At 37.0% G+C, this 15,168-nt stretch overlaps 2 protein-coding genes across 7 annotated transcripts in view; one reads left to right on the forward strand and one right to left on the reverse strand.

The window, feature by feature from the left end:
• The first annotated feature begins 2,524 nt into the window (after nt 1-2,524).
• LOC108674261 lies at nt 2,525-5,117 on the forward strand. The gene is made up of 3 exons (XM_018162197.2): nt 2,525-3,420; nt 3,731-3,878; nt 4,392-5,117. Exons 1-3 carry the CDS (start codon nt 2,844-2,846, stop codon nt 4,501-4,503), a joined length of 837 nt encoding a protein of 278 aa, XP_018017686.1. The 5' UTR covers nt 2,525-2,843; the 3' UTR covers nt 4,504-5,117.
• A 2,968-nt stretch (nt 5,118-8,085) lies between these two features.
• Nucleotides 8,086-15,168, reverse strand: part of LOC108674263 (leucine-rich repeat flightless-interacting protein 2) — a 45,497-nt gene continuing 38,414 nt past the window's right edge. For 4 of the 6 annotated variants that reach the window (XM_047880365.1, XM_018162202.2, XM_047880364.1 and 1 more), the window contains 7 exons: nt 14,865-14,999; nt 14,580-14,696; nt 13,618-13,810; nt 12,644-12,772; nt 11,998-12,077; nt 11,412-11,516; nt 8,086-8,685 (listed from right to left, as the gene is read on the reverse strand). In XM_047880365.1, coding sequence (XP_047736321.1) covers nt 8,560-8,685; nt 11,412-11,516; nt 11,998-12,077; nt 12,644-12,772; nt 13,618-13,810; nt 14,580-14,696; nt 14,865-14,999 — 885 coding nt within the window. In that variant the 3' untranslated portion in view covers nt 8,086-8,559. Of the gene's footprint in view, nt 8,686-10,043; nt 10,145-11,411; nt 11,517-11,997; nt 12,078-12,643; nt 12,773-13,617; nt 13,811-14,579; nt 14,697-14,864; nt 15,000-15,168 lie in introns of all 6 variants that reach the window. The other 2 variants (XM_018162203.2, XM_018162201.2) reach the window with 1 other exon arrangement.

Raw genomic sequence — 15,168 nt, forward strand, 5'->3', positions numbered from 1 at the left:
ATTTTTTCATTATAAAATACTGGCAGGTTAGCCCATCGCTGCCAAGGCTTGATCATTCCTGCATTTGTGATTGTGTTATTCCAAATCCCGTCATTCCCATAATCCCTAATTATAATTCCATAATCCCTAATTATTCCCATATTTCTATAAAAACCAAACTTATGAAACCTAATTTAAAAAGAGCCTCGTATACCAACCACTTGCATATAAGTTAGGGCTCTCATTTTACTCTAGTTTCCATCTATGTGATAGAAAACAATGTAACGCCTTTTAATTAAATATATATTTCCGTGTATCGTGTAATATGCCTTGTAATTTTCGTGTGTAATATGCCAAACAGCCTTTGTATTCTTGTGCATCCAGGCTTCTAGCACACAGACCCACACACTCACAAGCACTCACACAAACTCTAGCCTGCGTGATAATAAGTTCAAAGTAACAAAGCTTGTGAGTTTGCAGTCTGGCACCACAAATATATTATAGCTGAAGGGCGCATAATTTCATGTTCTTCATACGTCCCGACTTATGGTGACGGGATAAATCAGCTGAACCTGATACTTAATTCTTAGTGGGCGAATACGTGAATAATAGGAAATTATTGGAGGAAAGAGAGGGAAGAATTGTATCGAAAATTGAAATTTTTCATTCAGTAAATATAATTCAGTTTAAAATACGCATAATTTTTTTACATATTTTAAAACTGAAGTAAAATGGGATTCGTATAGATATAATTATATAAATAAGTTTTTCATTTTTAACGGGATTATTGGATTACGGGGATGACATGATTTGGAATAACAGGTTTCCAAATTACAGTAACTAATAAGCCCGGGCAACCCCTGGCTATCCTGCTATTATTTTGGAAGAAGTAAAGTTGAAAATATATTTAGATACTCAAAAATAATTTGACGTTAAAATCGTCACATTTTTCATTAATAATCGCTAGAAGATCGATTTTATTTTAATTTTCTTGTTCTTCAATTCAATTACACATTATTTAGAAAGTTGACGGCTTTATAAACCTCTAAAGAATCTATTTATAAAGACAAATGGTAATAGAGGGTATTACATCAACATCGTTGAAATGAATTTTAAAACAATTTTTCAACGTGTGCTTTCACGTATTTGCATTTATCTTGTTTGAAATTGTAAAATAAACTTTGTCACTAGTGGGCTTTAAACTTTAACTCTGAAGGGTTTCAAACTTTGAGTCACTCAAAAGCTGCTTCCATCTTAACCGCAGTAATAAGTGCCGTCAGAGTCATGTCTTCAAGAAGAATAAGAATGCCTTTAACATCAACGTTTTTTTTGTCATCGGACGTTTTCTCCGTAATGTAACTTCAGTTACCTATCCTTGTTAGTTCTGAATGCTACAAATATTCCTGGAAATAACACCAGAGAAAGTTTGACCTTCGTCAATGAGAAATAAGGAAGCGTGCTTCAACGGCTTTTGATGATTGGTCGGAATTCAAAGATATTTTCCCCACATAAATGTTTTTTATGTATTGGCGCCAGCTGCATTTATCCGTCTCGGCATCTTCTATGTCAAACAGATTCCAAAATTCTTACGTTTTTCTTGTGCTAGAAGTTCTGGAACTACTTCGCAATTTTGCTATTATCTTAATTCGTTATCTCTGCTTAATAAAAAAGTGAGTTGAAAGCAATATCAGACATTTCACTTATAAATTAATTGGATGGGATATCGATAGCGCCAGTCTTTTTGTTGGATACATGCTGAAAAATTCCAGGCATCTGCCTGATGACGACGTGCTTCCAGCTAACTTTTTGCTCCATAACCTTGTACAGGTGAAGCTGACCAATTTCTATTCTACGCATCCTGGAAATTGTTATGTTTTCTTTGAAAAAAAATCATACTGCACCATCTACACGTTCATCTTAACATGGTCAATAACGAAGAATTATTTAATTAGTTGTAATTTTATTCTTAGTGATACATATAATAAACTCACTGTTTGAACTTAGAATTTAAAATATTCTATTCGAAGTCTTTATTTCATGCGCGAAACTATGTTTCAAAATAACGAGATTCTTAAATCTACTTATGCACGAGCGAATTTTCTTTCAAAACAAAAACATTTAAGTTCAAGTGGCACAAATATATAGCAATACTCGTCATTGAAGATCAACTAATTTTTATTATTATAAGCTCATTCGCAATGAGAAGTCAGATTATAATAAAATTATAAATAAACTTGTGGACTCTGTTGTATTATTATTGTATAATAAACTTGCGTATTTCTGCTACCTGAATGTTCAGTTCATCGATCTTCCGTTGCGTCGCCAGGTGCTTCGCTTGAGATGCGGGCCTCTTTGCAACTTGCTCATGCACGTTTTACTTCATTTCTGGCGTTGTTTTGGTGGTGACGTTCGAATTTCTTTTTCCAACTAAAATGTAAAAATCTCTACCAAGATTTTCATATGAAACGAAATATATCATGGGCAGTGTTTACCTGCAGTCTTCACGGAATATTATTTGAACAGAACACTTTTACGCCTCAAAAGGGTTCCATGAGAGCGCGTGATGTGGTAGTGTTTCGTGCGGGTTATCGCCCTTGAGATCTTCCGTGGCAGCATGGAGCTTCTGGAGACCCGGAGTGAGGGAAGCTGAGCCAGCCGTAAGTTTCGCGACAAGTGCTCGAGGTGACGGTTCATGTGTGTTGTTCTCAGTTCGTTCTTGTAAACCTTTAAAAATATTTGATATTTTTGAGAAATTTGGATGAAATCAGCTGAATAATGGTATTTTAACTGCTGTCGACTTAGAGCGATAAATATCTTTGAATATACCTGTTTTTAGTTACATACTTTCCTTATATCTTTGCGATATGTGTGATGAAGTAAGTTCATCATCATGCAGCCTCATGGCACCCGACCAAAACTTCACATCCGGCCCAAAAGTCACGTTGGTAGATCGGTTCGATCCCATTTGTTGTTTCGCTGATAATGTTTTGAATGAAAACATTATCGTGCAAAGCCAAGTACCACTGTCCGCGGAAAATTCAATTTGTACGCCGTCGTTGAATGTTTCTGTTGACTGCACCCACCCACTGATCAGTGACGATAATAATACGACTGCCCTCATTTCAACTACGAGCTTCTTAACTTCGGAGTCGTTGACTCCAACTGACTTTGCGACTGTTCATTTTTGCTCTGAAGATTTGTCAGATGCTGACGTTGATCCGTTCTCAGCCACTGTAGTTTACTCCGGTCTCACCGCTATTGGTGATCTCAGAAACGTCGACACCATTAACAGCGAGGTGACCATCTTGGGGGACGGTCTTGAGACAAGCATTCAAATTCATTTAACCGAATATGAGCCTTGCACGTCTACTGTCGACGAACTTTCGCTCAAGCAAACCGAAGCATCGTTCAACAACGAGAAAAAAACTGCAAACAAGAAAAGTGCGTGTTTATTTTGCTAGGCTTCTTGTTTGTAAAATTAGGTCGCGTGATAAATTTGCATATCGTAGATTAACAACTTATACGCTTATTATCTAACAGTTATTAATTTTCTGTATGTGCTAGCAAATTCAAAGGGTTTCTTTTCAATCGCGATATTCAAAATCAAGTTACCTACGATAAGTAATGTTTTTGTGCGGAAATATGGGCGGTTGGACTATTGTAAGTATCTATTATTACTCCAGTATATTGCGAGTGTTAGCGTAATACTCTTGAACATATTAATTGTTAGCGTAATGGTCTCTATGACCAGGTCGGCCTATCTACAAGCACGTGCCTCACCACGAGAAGCCCGTGCAGCTGGTGGAGCGGCGCAACGCTCGCGAGCGGCGAAGGGTCCAGTCCGTCAACTCCGCCTTCGTGAGGTTGAGGCGAGCGCTGCCCAGTTACGCCCTTACGAGGTGACCAACATGTTCCTTACTTCGCTTCCCTCAGAGTTAGTCATCCGTATTGTTTAATATCCACTCTGAAAACATTTTTCATACAATTAAAATTACATTTTGTCGGTACCGTATATATTTCATTATTTAATGTTTTCCCTTACACTTGCGTGAGCGGAGCAGCATAAGTTCCAACTATCTTACTCCGGTTCACTTGTGGCATCACGTTGAAGAAACCTTTGCTATAACCTTAGCCGACTTTCTCATCAGATATCTAAAGCACCGTATAAGTGATCTCATTTTTCAATCCTCAAATCCTTTTCTTCAACATTAACACACTTTGTCGATAGTTTCCTTTTGCCGTCCGTTTTAGACAATTGCTATTAAAATTAATAATAACAATTGACATCTTCCATCTTGTCAGTGATGAATAATTTGAAACTTTTTCGTGCCAAATATTCGTCCTACAACGCCAGTAAATCCTGAATTACAATACTGATATTTGATGAATTTATGTGCACGCGATCATTTCAGCCGAGGCAAAAGAATGAGCAAAGTGAAGACGTTGAAGGCAGCCATGAATTACATATGGACGATGCAGCAACTTCTGCTTCTAGAGCCGGTCACGTCAGCGGCGACGAATTGAGAACTTTACCTTGAAGCGAATTAAGGTAAAAATTTCGTCTTGCATGTAAGGCAGGAAAAAAAAGACATCTTTGACTCTCTGTTGTGGAGTTGCTGAAGCGAACACCAAATGACTAAAATTCTCTAGTCAGTATGTGATTTTGTTTATAATATTAGCGACGCTATTGGGCCGTTGCAGTTTGATCATTGCTACGATATGTGAATGTGTGTTATCCCATAAATTGTTGTCGACGAGCATCGTACTTAATTAACGTTTGGTACTACAGCCGCCATTTTTTTGTAATTGTTTGCATTGTAAACACTTACACAGTTGGGTGTACGTTTTAAGTACTTAGGAGGAGGATTTTGAATCAATGGAGCAGAAATCAAACGCCTGGTAGATTTCATTTTATATTATGGACAAGTCATTATAAATCGTATTTACAGGATTTCAGTACATTCACAGTGGAAGGCTGTACATAAAAAGATAACACCAACAAATCACAGGGACGAATTAACAACAATGATTAAGCCACCAATATGACACGAACAAAAAACTGTAAAATGCTCATTTATTCTACACGGGCATTACGCGACGGTAAGGCCATGTCAATATGAATAACGAACGAAAACCATGCTTTTGTTTTGATTGTCCTATAGCATTTTACGGATCAGGAGTCCTAGGTCTGCTGTCACTCGTTCCTCTTGGTAGAAGAACGCGGTCTTGAAGTTACGAGACACAAAGAATTGATTAGTTACAAACGCTTAACGAAGAAAAAAAAAACATTGAAGAGGTGCACTCAAAATTGAGAAATTTCGAAGTGGTCCAGCGTGGTAATACACTGAACCATGTAATAGAAAATGTTCAAATTTCAACTGTCGGTTTACTAATCGTTACAAATAACATTTCAGGGTGGGTATCGAAAGATTCTTGAAAGGAATAATCTTTACAATCTCGTTATCCTGAAAACATAGTATAACCATTGACCTGACATAAGGCTGAATATCTTCAAGGCGATAAAAAGATGACACAGCTTAGGATTTTCAACATTTAAATTAGGCATGGAAACTAACTGGTCTGAAATAACGCAGTCGAGTAACACCGTTACCGGTACTTTTGATAACTAGTCTAAAATAAGTAATTTAATATTTACGATGATCGTGTGATCTCCGACAAATTCCTTTTGGTTTAGCTACGAATGACTTTGCGATGAAAGTGAAGGAATATTTGGCACACTTCTAAGATGCAAGACTCCCTAGTTAACTAACCTGAGCCGAAAAAGTACGAAATATAAAGGTTATTTCATAACAAGTTCTAGGATATTCGACATTGAAGGGAACTTGACGTAGCGACGCTAGCTTAAAATGTGAGCTAATACGTTATCACAACCTTCGACTTCTGCTGTATTGCATCAGCAAGGTCATCTATTCCACTATCTCATCTAATCTAGAATTACGTTGTGCAATTAAAAGGGATTATGTGTCGATAAATTGAAGCTCTCTGTATACTATATAGTTAATTATCACTAGTAATAACAGCCCTGAGAGCTGAAATTGTTTATTAGAGCCATAATAATGAAAAGAAATTTACTAGCACTTCTCGTCCTCGTCGTGTAGAGCTTTAGGAAGCTGAAGACATAGGAATCTCGTAGAATCCTCACCAAAAAATGGTTTTACGCTATGAAAATGAAGCGTGGAGCACCATTATCTTACGGTACCTCGAACTTGTGCTTTATTGCACTAATTTTAACAAGAGTAAACCTTTGTTCAATTGTTAAGAGGAAATTAAATGCGACATCATTACCTTATTCTTTGTGCAAATACGTCTTGCTCAACTGAACTCGAACAAATTCCACTATTTTTTGGGCCTGGAAATAAATCATAACTCCATTAATAGTTACAGTGATAATTGCCGTTCACGTGATTCAGAAGTTACAAGTATCGACTTGCAAAAAAAGCGAAATAACAACATCAATTAAAATGATCGCATAAAAAAATTTTTTTTTGTAAGAAGATTGACTACTCAAAACCCCAACGTGAATATTTTAGGTACTATCCCGTTAATGGAGAAATAAAGTTGGCAAAAATAGCTCTCGAACTAAACATTAAAAGATCGCATAAAAAAACAATTTTTGTATGAAGATTGACTACTCAAAACCCCAACGTGAATATTTTAGGTACTATCCCGTCAATAGAGAAATAAAGTCGGCAAAAATAGCTCTCGAACTAAACATTATGATAATAACAAGAACGGTCATTCAGAAATTTGGATCATAGCAACATGAGTGACTAGCGAAGTGTTATTAATTCAGCGATGTATATTGAACACTTTTGGTCATAACAAAAATTCAAAGAATAAATGACGCCCAATAAGCCAGAAACGGCATAAAAGGTATTTATATACACGAACAATTCGTCAGAAGCATACAATTACCAGCTATCTCATACCAAGTAAGACAATTTTGATAAATAATTTCTTGATCGAGACGGATTTGCATCAGCTAAAATAAGACAATTGCAATAATATAGCTATTGGAATTTACATATGGACTAATAAATTTGCGAATATCAAATTTTTAAGCGCTAATTTCGGAACATACATTCAGTGGGATGAATTCACTACAACATATGTTCCATGCCCTAAAAAATTAAATTACTCTACTATGGACGCAAAATTTTACGAGAGAAGCGAAACACTATCATTTATAATAGAAACCAAAAATTCGCTGCTCTCAATTCGATGAGTTAAGTTAGTTAGTTTAGTGGCCAAATGTTTACTAGCGCTTCAGCTATTTAGCTATCTCGCACCGAAAGTCAAGATGAACATCACCATAGAGGTGGAAGGTCTCAATTATTCATCACCCACAAGGGGCGGAAGGTCTCAGATGTCCAGCCCGCTACAGTCAGACACCGCGAGCTCAGCGGTGGGGCGCTCAGGAACAATGTCCCTAGGAACGCGAAATCCCATAGGACTTCTGACGAGCACAGACACACACGTCAGAAGTCCCCCCTGAGGGGTCACTTCGATGAAAAATCTTCGCAACAGAAGAAATAAATACTTGAAATTCACCAGCATCTTTAGACGTAGGAGCAACTTGAAGATCTCTCTGCCGGTTACCAAGGAAATTACATGTGCCGTTTCGAGGCTAATGCTTAAAGGCTGTACAGCGGACGCAGCAAGCGAGTCGTTCAAACAAAGCAGCAGAGGAGCAAGAATCTCTCGTATCAAAGATACGAGATCACGCGACTCGTATCAACTATACAAGTCCGCACGAGGTACATAAATCTGGCGGCGAGCAAACAACGCAGACTCGCAATCGGGTTACATATAAATACGAACCAGGATCAAGGTAACGAGGGAGCAACGTTAAGAACCAATGTGGACAATTTTTTGGGTAAAAACAAGAAAAATCGTTGAAATTCGATAACATCTTAGGTAAGTAACTGTGGGTTAGGGTTAGCGTTGCTGGTGACTGATGAAAGCAAGAGCAAGGAATTCGAAAAGTTATCTTTGTAATACGCTACTTAGCGAGAACTCGTCAGGGAAAGTTCATCTAAAAGAAAGGTCTAACAAAAAAATTTACACAAAAAGCAGTCATAAAACTCTGACAAAAAAAAACTAAAAACGTCGTTTATTGTTCAATTTCCACTAAAACAAGCAATATTACTCAGTAGCTACTACTGAACATACTTATTTCTCGTGAAACATATTTAGATATCTTCAGTCTCAAGAGGACAAAACTCACCTCCAAAATAAACTTCTCCGATTCAAACGGAAATACTAGTCGTAACAAAACTTGACCTTACAATGAACGTCAGAATTCATCGCCGTTCTTATTCACAAGTGAAATAAACAAGAATGCACGCAACCTGTCAGGCGAAACTACCAACACGTTCTCTTGGTCGACTCATTTAATTTAAACTCACACGAACAGGACGTCAAACTCATTCACTTCCACTGACCTAAAGAACGGATTACTGTGTATTTAAGGTTGCACACAAATTGTCTATAATATTAAGAATAGGTTCGTTACTATGGATAAGCGAAAATATGTAAGTCATAAGCCGATATATTTTCTCATACGGGGTCTTGGGAAAGGTCTTTGAGCAGATTGGAGCGAGCGTTTTTTAGCTTTTCGAAGCGTCGTAGGAGATGAGAGTTGGTTGTCTCGAGCTCTTCTAGCCTCCCTTGTGCCTCTCTCAACTGTAGAAGGGAAAATGAATATAGTACAACTCATCTATTCTAAGTCACTAATAATTTGGAGCTTACGCTAGAAATTATGTTAAAGTAAAGTAAAAAACACAATGAAATTATTGCTTATTCAAACGAAAATAACATGAAGGGAACAGTTTTGAGAGACAGGCTCATAAGGAATTAAAAGTAAATATTTCAAGTGAAGCAAATTTGAAATAAATCAAGATGCAATTATATACATTTTCGGTGGCAAAAATGTTACATTAAATTGCGGAAAAATCTGCGTCTGCAGACCTAATGAAGAGCAAAATAGATCGCGGAGGTACAGCGTTATTAAAAAAGCCATCTGAAGCCAAAGATAAATTCAATTAGTGCATGCGAGTGAGTCCCAGGCAAGAACTGAGTGATTAAATAAAACTACAGATCCCTGGTTTGAAAAGAGTATGGTTTCAATTTCAAGAATTTTCATCGATTATTTCAAGTCCACTGATTAATTATTTTTAGCTTACTGATGCGTCTGATTATGCTAAGATCTGATCTTATGCGTCTGAGTAAACTATGATGTTTAGGTCAATCAACTACCATTTTTATACACGCTGAGCATGTATTCTCTACTAATGATACACCAGTAGCGACAGTACAATTATAAATGAGATCTCGTGCACGAACATCGAGGCAAACATGACTGACATAGGGAACAAAATAAATAGGAATAAAGATTATTGGACACGGGAAAGAAGAATACATAAAACAAAAAGCTAAACTGAAGAAGTGAAAACAGCATGTTGAAGAAGCGCAAGCGCCCAAGACAAAATAAGGCAAAAGACAGTAACGCGAAGCAGCTAATTGTGAATCACAGCAATGATATGTCCCGAAATCAAACTAAACTATCAAGCCCTTCACATAGAGAATTATTTCCAATAGATTTACTAAAATTCTGATCAAATCAAGTGCCCAAGATTATTATTATATAACGAATGAACGATAACTGATACAATTGCATAGCTCAGATCGCAGTATTCTTATCACTGATCAGGAGGATTTAGCGATCAGTTCAACGAAAGCCGAAAATAGCTAAATATATCCCAAGATAATTCAATAAGTTATTTGAAAAATTCACCGAGAACGCATTATAATTATACACGAATGAGGTTAAGTGATATAATGCAGGATTCCGAGATACTTCTTATTATAAAGAGGAGGGGAAGGATACATATGATGGATATATATCCTTACATATGATGGATATGTAGATTTTAAATGATGGATCAAAATCAGGCGATATATCGGAGTTAATACTGCTCGGGATGAGGAAATAAAAAGCAGTTAATGAGGTAAGCTGAGCGCCCCAGACACACGAGACCTACTGTCGCGCGCCCTGACGATCATGCAGGAGCTTCTCATACTGGCGCTTGATGTAGTTCTTGGAGGACTCGAGCTCGTCGCTCTTTTCCTGCAACTCGCGACGCTGGGCAGTGCCAGGGATAAAGCAAACATTCAAACTGATGTGGACTCATGCCACTCATGCGTACTGATAGCCACTAAAAACATTAACATTTACGGCAGACAGCGGCATGTTTTGATGGCTACACGTTAGGAACAGTTTAGATTAATATGAATGGTTGATGGAAGTATCAAGGACGACTAAATTAGCGTGCAGAATAACTTGAACGGAAATGCGAAAATATACAGAACGTTTTAAAAAAAAGTTGAACTGAGGTTGATCTTCTGAAAAATATATTCGGCTAAAAATTAGTTGATGAAAACAAACTATACGTTTCGAGAAATTGCTGTAGAAATGAGTAGGAATACAGGCAAGTGAAAAATAAATTACTACATTGTACATAAGAGGAGTCGGAAAATAGACAAACTCCGAGTGAAAATAAATAATGTTTTAGATAAGATCCATGGTTGAAACCCTGTTTTTTGAATAATTAATCGTGTACTTTAGCTTAAAAAGGTTTCTGCTTAAACTTTAAACCAAGATTCCATTGCCTTGAAATGTTTCTTTATAGCCGTGACAACTCACTGGAAATTGTGGACGATATAGACTGATTTTAAGTAGCCGAGTAAGAAAGAGTTGTGAGATGTTCTAGTGGAATAATTTTAAATTTTAACACCAGTCTTTTAACGTAAAGAAAGAACTGGATTAGATCCATGTTTGAACAGGAAGACTGAAAAATAATGTAAGTCAACATAATATGGTGAATCACCGATGGTAGAAGAGATATCGAAGAACTATATACTTCAGTTTACTAAATGTAATACTAACGAATATTGGTAACCATGCACGAACTAAAATCAGAACATCAAAAGATTTCCAATGAAGAGTTGAAACGAAAATTTTCGATGAAATAACATCTTATAAGGAACATTTGAGGTTCATATGTTCTACCGACAACAACTAAGTATAACAGCAGCAAAGGCTTACGCATTCCATATGTATATACATACATACATACATTGAAAAGATTCTATTTTCTACAGCATTATTACGTACGTGACGAGGCATTCGTACAAAAATGACATGAAAGAGCAAATACTCACAATTAAAAGCCAATGAAATACTGTCAAATCTAATTAAATACAATGACTTCGCCAGCCTCCACCCCTCAAAAATAAATATGAAAAAACAGTCACGTTCATATTGCTGTATTCTTCAACAGAGGCGTAGCAGTTGAGATTGCATGACAATACCTAAATAAGCACATCAGCCAAAAGCACTCGGTTCTTACCTCGCGTTGCAGTTTACGTTTTTCCACTTTAAGTTCTTCTTCACTCTTCTCGAGCTCCTCGACCTGCGTCTTATACCGCGTTACTAGCACCTCCAGACGATTTACCTGCACAGCATTACACCAGCCGTGTACTTGGCACAAATAATAGGGAAAATACTCTAGCGCTCATCGGAAAGTCCGAAATACACATTTTAAAATATTACAGATTTAATAGAACTAGGTGCTTATCGTGACACCTAATCTGATCAAGGTACCACATAATGTCGAAGGGAATGAGAGTATTTCACAATAATATTTAGGAATTAAACACGTGACATAAATCACCTGAACTAGATGAATATAATCAATTATTTATTTAGCTTATGTACAAGCCAGGCACGACAAATTTATAGGATTATTTGGGCGAATGTATAATATTCTCAATACCTAGGAGGTTAATACATTTTAAACAAATTTTTTTAAGTTGGAAAAATTCTGTCGTTTTCCTCAGCGTTCAATGTACTCGAAGAATTTCAAATTGCATTGAAGTATAGAATAAATTATTTGCGGAACGAGATATTTATTGAAAAATTCAATCTGCACTCACATTAGCTTGTAGTGACGACACCTCGGCCTCAGCCCTTTGTACTCTGAATTTATATTCATTAACTGTTTTGTTAGCTTCTTCTGTGGGAAAAATAAAACCCAAACAAGATTAGGAAAACAGTTGATGACCATAGCTAATATGTCAAACACAGATGGAGAGCGTTTTAGCCCAGAATTGCGATACCAGAAACATGAGAGCAACAGGACTTAGTCGGGGCTTGTGCTGTGACAAGACATAATCTCACGGGAATAGCCGTGATAAAGCTGCACCCTCAAGTAGTGATTATCTCCAAAATTGAGGTTCAAATTGAATAGTGCAAATCGGAACGAGGATATTGAGAACTCTTTTCTGGTTGTTATTATAGTACTTCCTGAATGAGTAGATTTGGTTGGAAGTTCGTAAGGCTTTCTTCTGCTGTTTCACTCGGAAGCTTGGCCGAATTTTTTTCTGCTTTACTTTAGGTTAAAGCTTCAGTATTATATGGTGAGGTATTCTAATCTCAATTTAGTCCGTCTTCAGTTTCAATTTCTGCTGATACAGAAAAAGACACTTCATTCCTGTTAAACTTCTCATAAATTTTAACTCCCAAACCAACATCTTCCTGTATAGAATAATTACTCAAAGCTATAGAGAACATGAAACTCACTCTGAATATTAGAATCGAGGCAGTTATTTAGTCGCTGGTTGTTGACCTGCTCCTCTAACTCTAAGTTGACTCGACGAAGCTCGTCCTCCAACTCCCGCTTGTGCTCCACGACTCGTCGCAAGCGCCATTCTGCAATCACACAATCAAGTAAGTTGTTGGATTTATACAGTTATACAGACTTATATTTTAAGCAGGTCTCATTGAAGACCAGAGAATTTGTTTTATTCGCAATTTTCTTATTAGTTTTCTTTTTCAATATATCGAACAATATTTTTCGTTTGAACTGGTAAATCGAAAATCGGGGTACCGATTGACATTTTTATTTTATATAAGAAAATTACGAATAAAACAAATTCTCTGGTCTTCAATGAAACCTGCATAAAAGAACAAATTCTGCCAATTACAGACTTATATGTAGACAAATTCTGAGCATTGACTTTCAAAAGTTAGTTAGTTAGTTTAGTGGCCACATGTTTACTAGCGCTTCAGCTATTTAGCATTGAGCTTGACTTTCAAAACGTAAGAAATACATTGCAAGCACAAAAATGAATGCTAACAAAGTAAGACAAAGCGATATATTCCATGATTCCGACGCACAAAAAATTTCCATAAAGCCAGCGAGGATTAATTATACGTAGAATGAGGAGACCGTGCACGAATGTTATGTGATTTGGCGCGCTTTGATGCATTATTTGCGCCACATGAAAATAGTTGCAAAAAATTCAAAGTAAATCAATTAAACATGGGAAAATTTTAAAATTAATTTAAGCCTTTGCCTAATAGGAACGTAAGTAATTTGATAAGAGGTGTTGATATGATTATGAAAAATGCATGTCAGTTCGGATGCTTCTGACATCCAATAGAGAGCTTATAAGTTCAACAGCAAATTATTGCAACTCGTAACGCGAACAAAAAAAAGTCTAGTTAATAATTTGTGGGAATTATTGATAAGTTAGTGATCAGTGATATATTACCTAGAGAGCCTTTAGCTGCGCCTTTCTCGAGGATCTCAGCAGCCTCCTGAGACAGCAGGACGCGCTTCATGGGAACAGGGCGCGGCAGGACGAGCCCGTCCTCCGTCTCCTCCCGCGCCACCAGATCTTCGTCAGCCTCGTCGTCCTCCTCGTCCTCCTCTGCTACGCCCCCAACAACAACCAGCCCGTATTCCTGTACAGGATAATAATACCTGCATTATTGATCATTTTAATTAATATTATCTTATAGAAATTATATTCTTGACAAGTGAGAAGATATTCCTCAAACAACCAGGCCATGTTCGTGAACAGGACAATAGTACCTGCATTATTGATCATTTTAATTGGTACCATGTTTTTTTTAAATTAAATTCAGCGGCACCTATGGAACTCTATTCTTGATAAGTGAGAAGATATTCCTCCAACAACAACCAGCCCGTATTCCTGAACAGGACAATATTAACTCGATTCTTGAGAACTGAAGCAATATTAATTAATACAATCTAATATGAACAATAGGTATTCTTTATAACTGTAGTCATATTAATTTTTACGATCTAACAAGAATTCAATTCTTGATAACTGAGAACATTTTGATATTCTGAAGTAATATTACGGAGTTTTCACTGATTACACATTATCTTTTCTATAGAAATGAAAAAAATGGATGATTCAAAATTGTTTGAGTGATTATCAGCAGACAATAGATTAAATGATCTATTAAACTAAGAAAGTGTAGACCACTTGAAATCGTAGCTTAATTATTTATCCATTTCATCCATTTGCCAATTTTTCATTATCGATTAAGCGTACTCGTAATTTGAAAGTGTTAACTAAATTTTGGAAACTTTTCTAACGCGGTGACAAAAAAAAAAAGATTATCGTCCATAAACTCATTACAAACAAGTACCTGAAAGATAAGTGGTGGCAAAATGTACTTCAAAAACTGATCAAGTATATACCTGAATGAGCTCATCACGCTGCTCGAGAACACGCCGAAGCTTCCTGCTCTCCTCCTGCAGCTTAGCGTAGACTTTGCGCAGCTGCTCGTGCTCACTGCACTTCTTCTTGTGCTCCTTCTGCTCGCACCGGAAAACGAATTAGACTAATCCAGCAATCCAATTGGACTAATTGGATTGGACACACGAATTGGACTAAACCAGCTATCCAGCACCGCATCCAATTGAAAAAATTACTTGATGGCAATGGAATATAGAGTGTCGTTATGGTTGCAGCTGAAATCTGACCTTGAGCTGAGTCAACTGCTCGGTTATGTCGGCTCTGACATCCTTCAGCAATTCCACCTGATACGTCAGTTGAGTCTTCTCGTTGTCGAGCTGAGCGTTGCTGATCATAGCGCCACGGAATTTCTCCTCCAGCTCCTGAAACATAAATACTTCGTTATTTAACCGCATGTTAATGACACATTTCATATCGACGAGCTAAACAAAGCGCGCCACTAAAACAGTCACCGTGGTACGTAGGTATGTTACACCATTGCCATGGTACTGTAAAGTAGCCTCAATCAGTGAATGTAGTTCAATACATACA

Source organism: Hyalella azteca, unplaced genomic scaffold (assembly GCF_000764305.2).
Source record: "Hyalella azteca isolate HAZT.00-mixed unplaced genomic scaffold, Hazt_2.0.2 contig5320, whole genome shotgun sequence".
NCBI lineage: Eukaryota > Metazoa > Arthropoda > Malacostraca > Amphipoda > Hyalellidae > Hyalella > Hyalella azteca.

Coding starts and splice junctions, on each gene's coding strand:
- LOC108674261 (XM_018162197.2), top strand. CDS start 2,844: ATGTGTGATGAAGTAAGTTCATCATCATGCAGCCTCATGGCACCCGAC. Junction 3,421..3,730: donor AAAAACTGCAAACAAGAAAA/GTGCGTGTTTAT, acceptor CTCTATGACCAG/GTCGGCCTATCTACAAGCAC. Junction 3,879..4,391: donor CCCAGTTACGCCCTTACGAG/GTGACCAACATG, acceptor CGATCATTTCAG/CCGAGGCAAAAGAATGAGCA.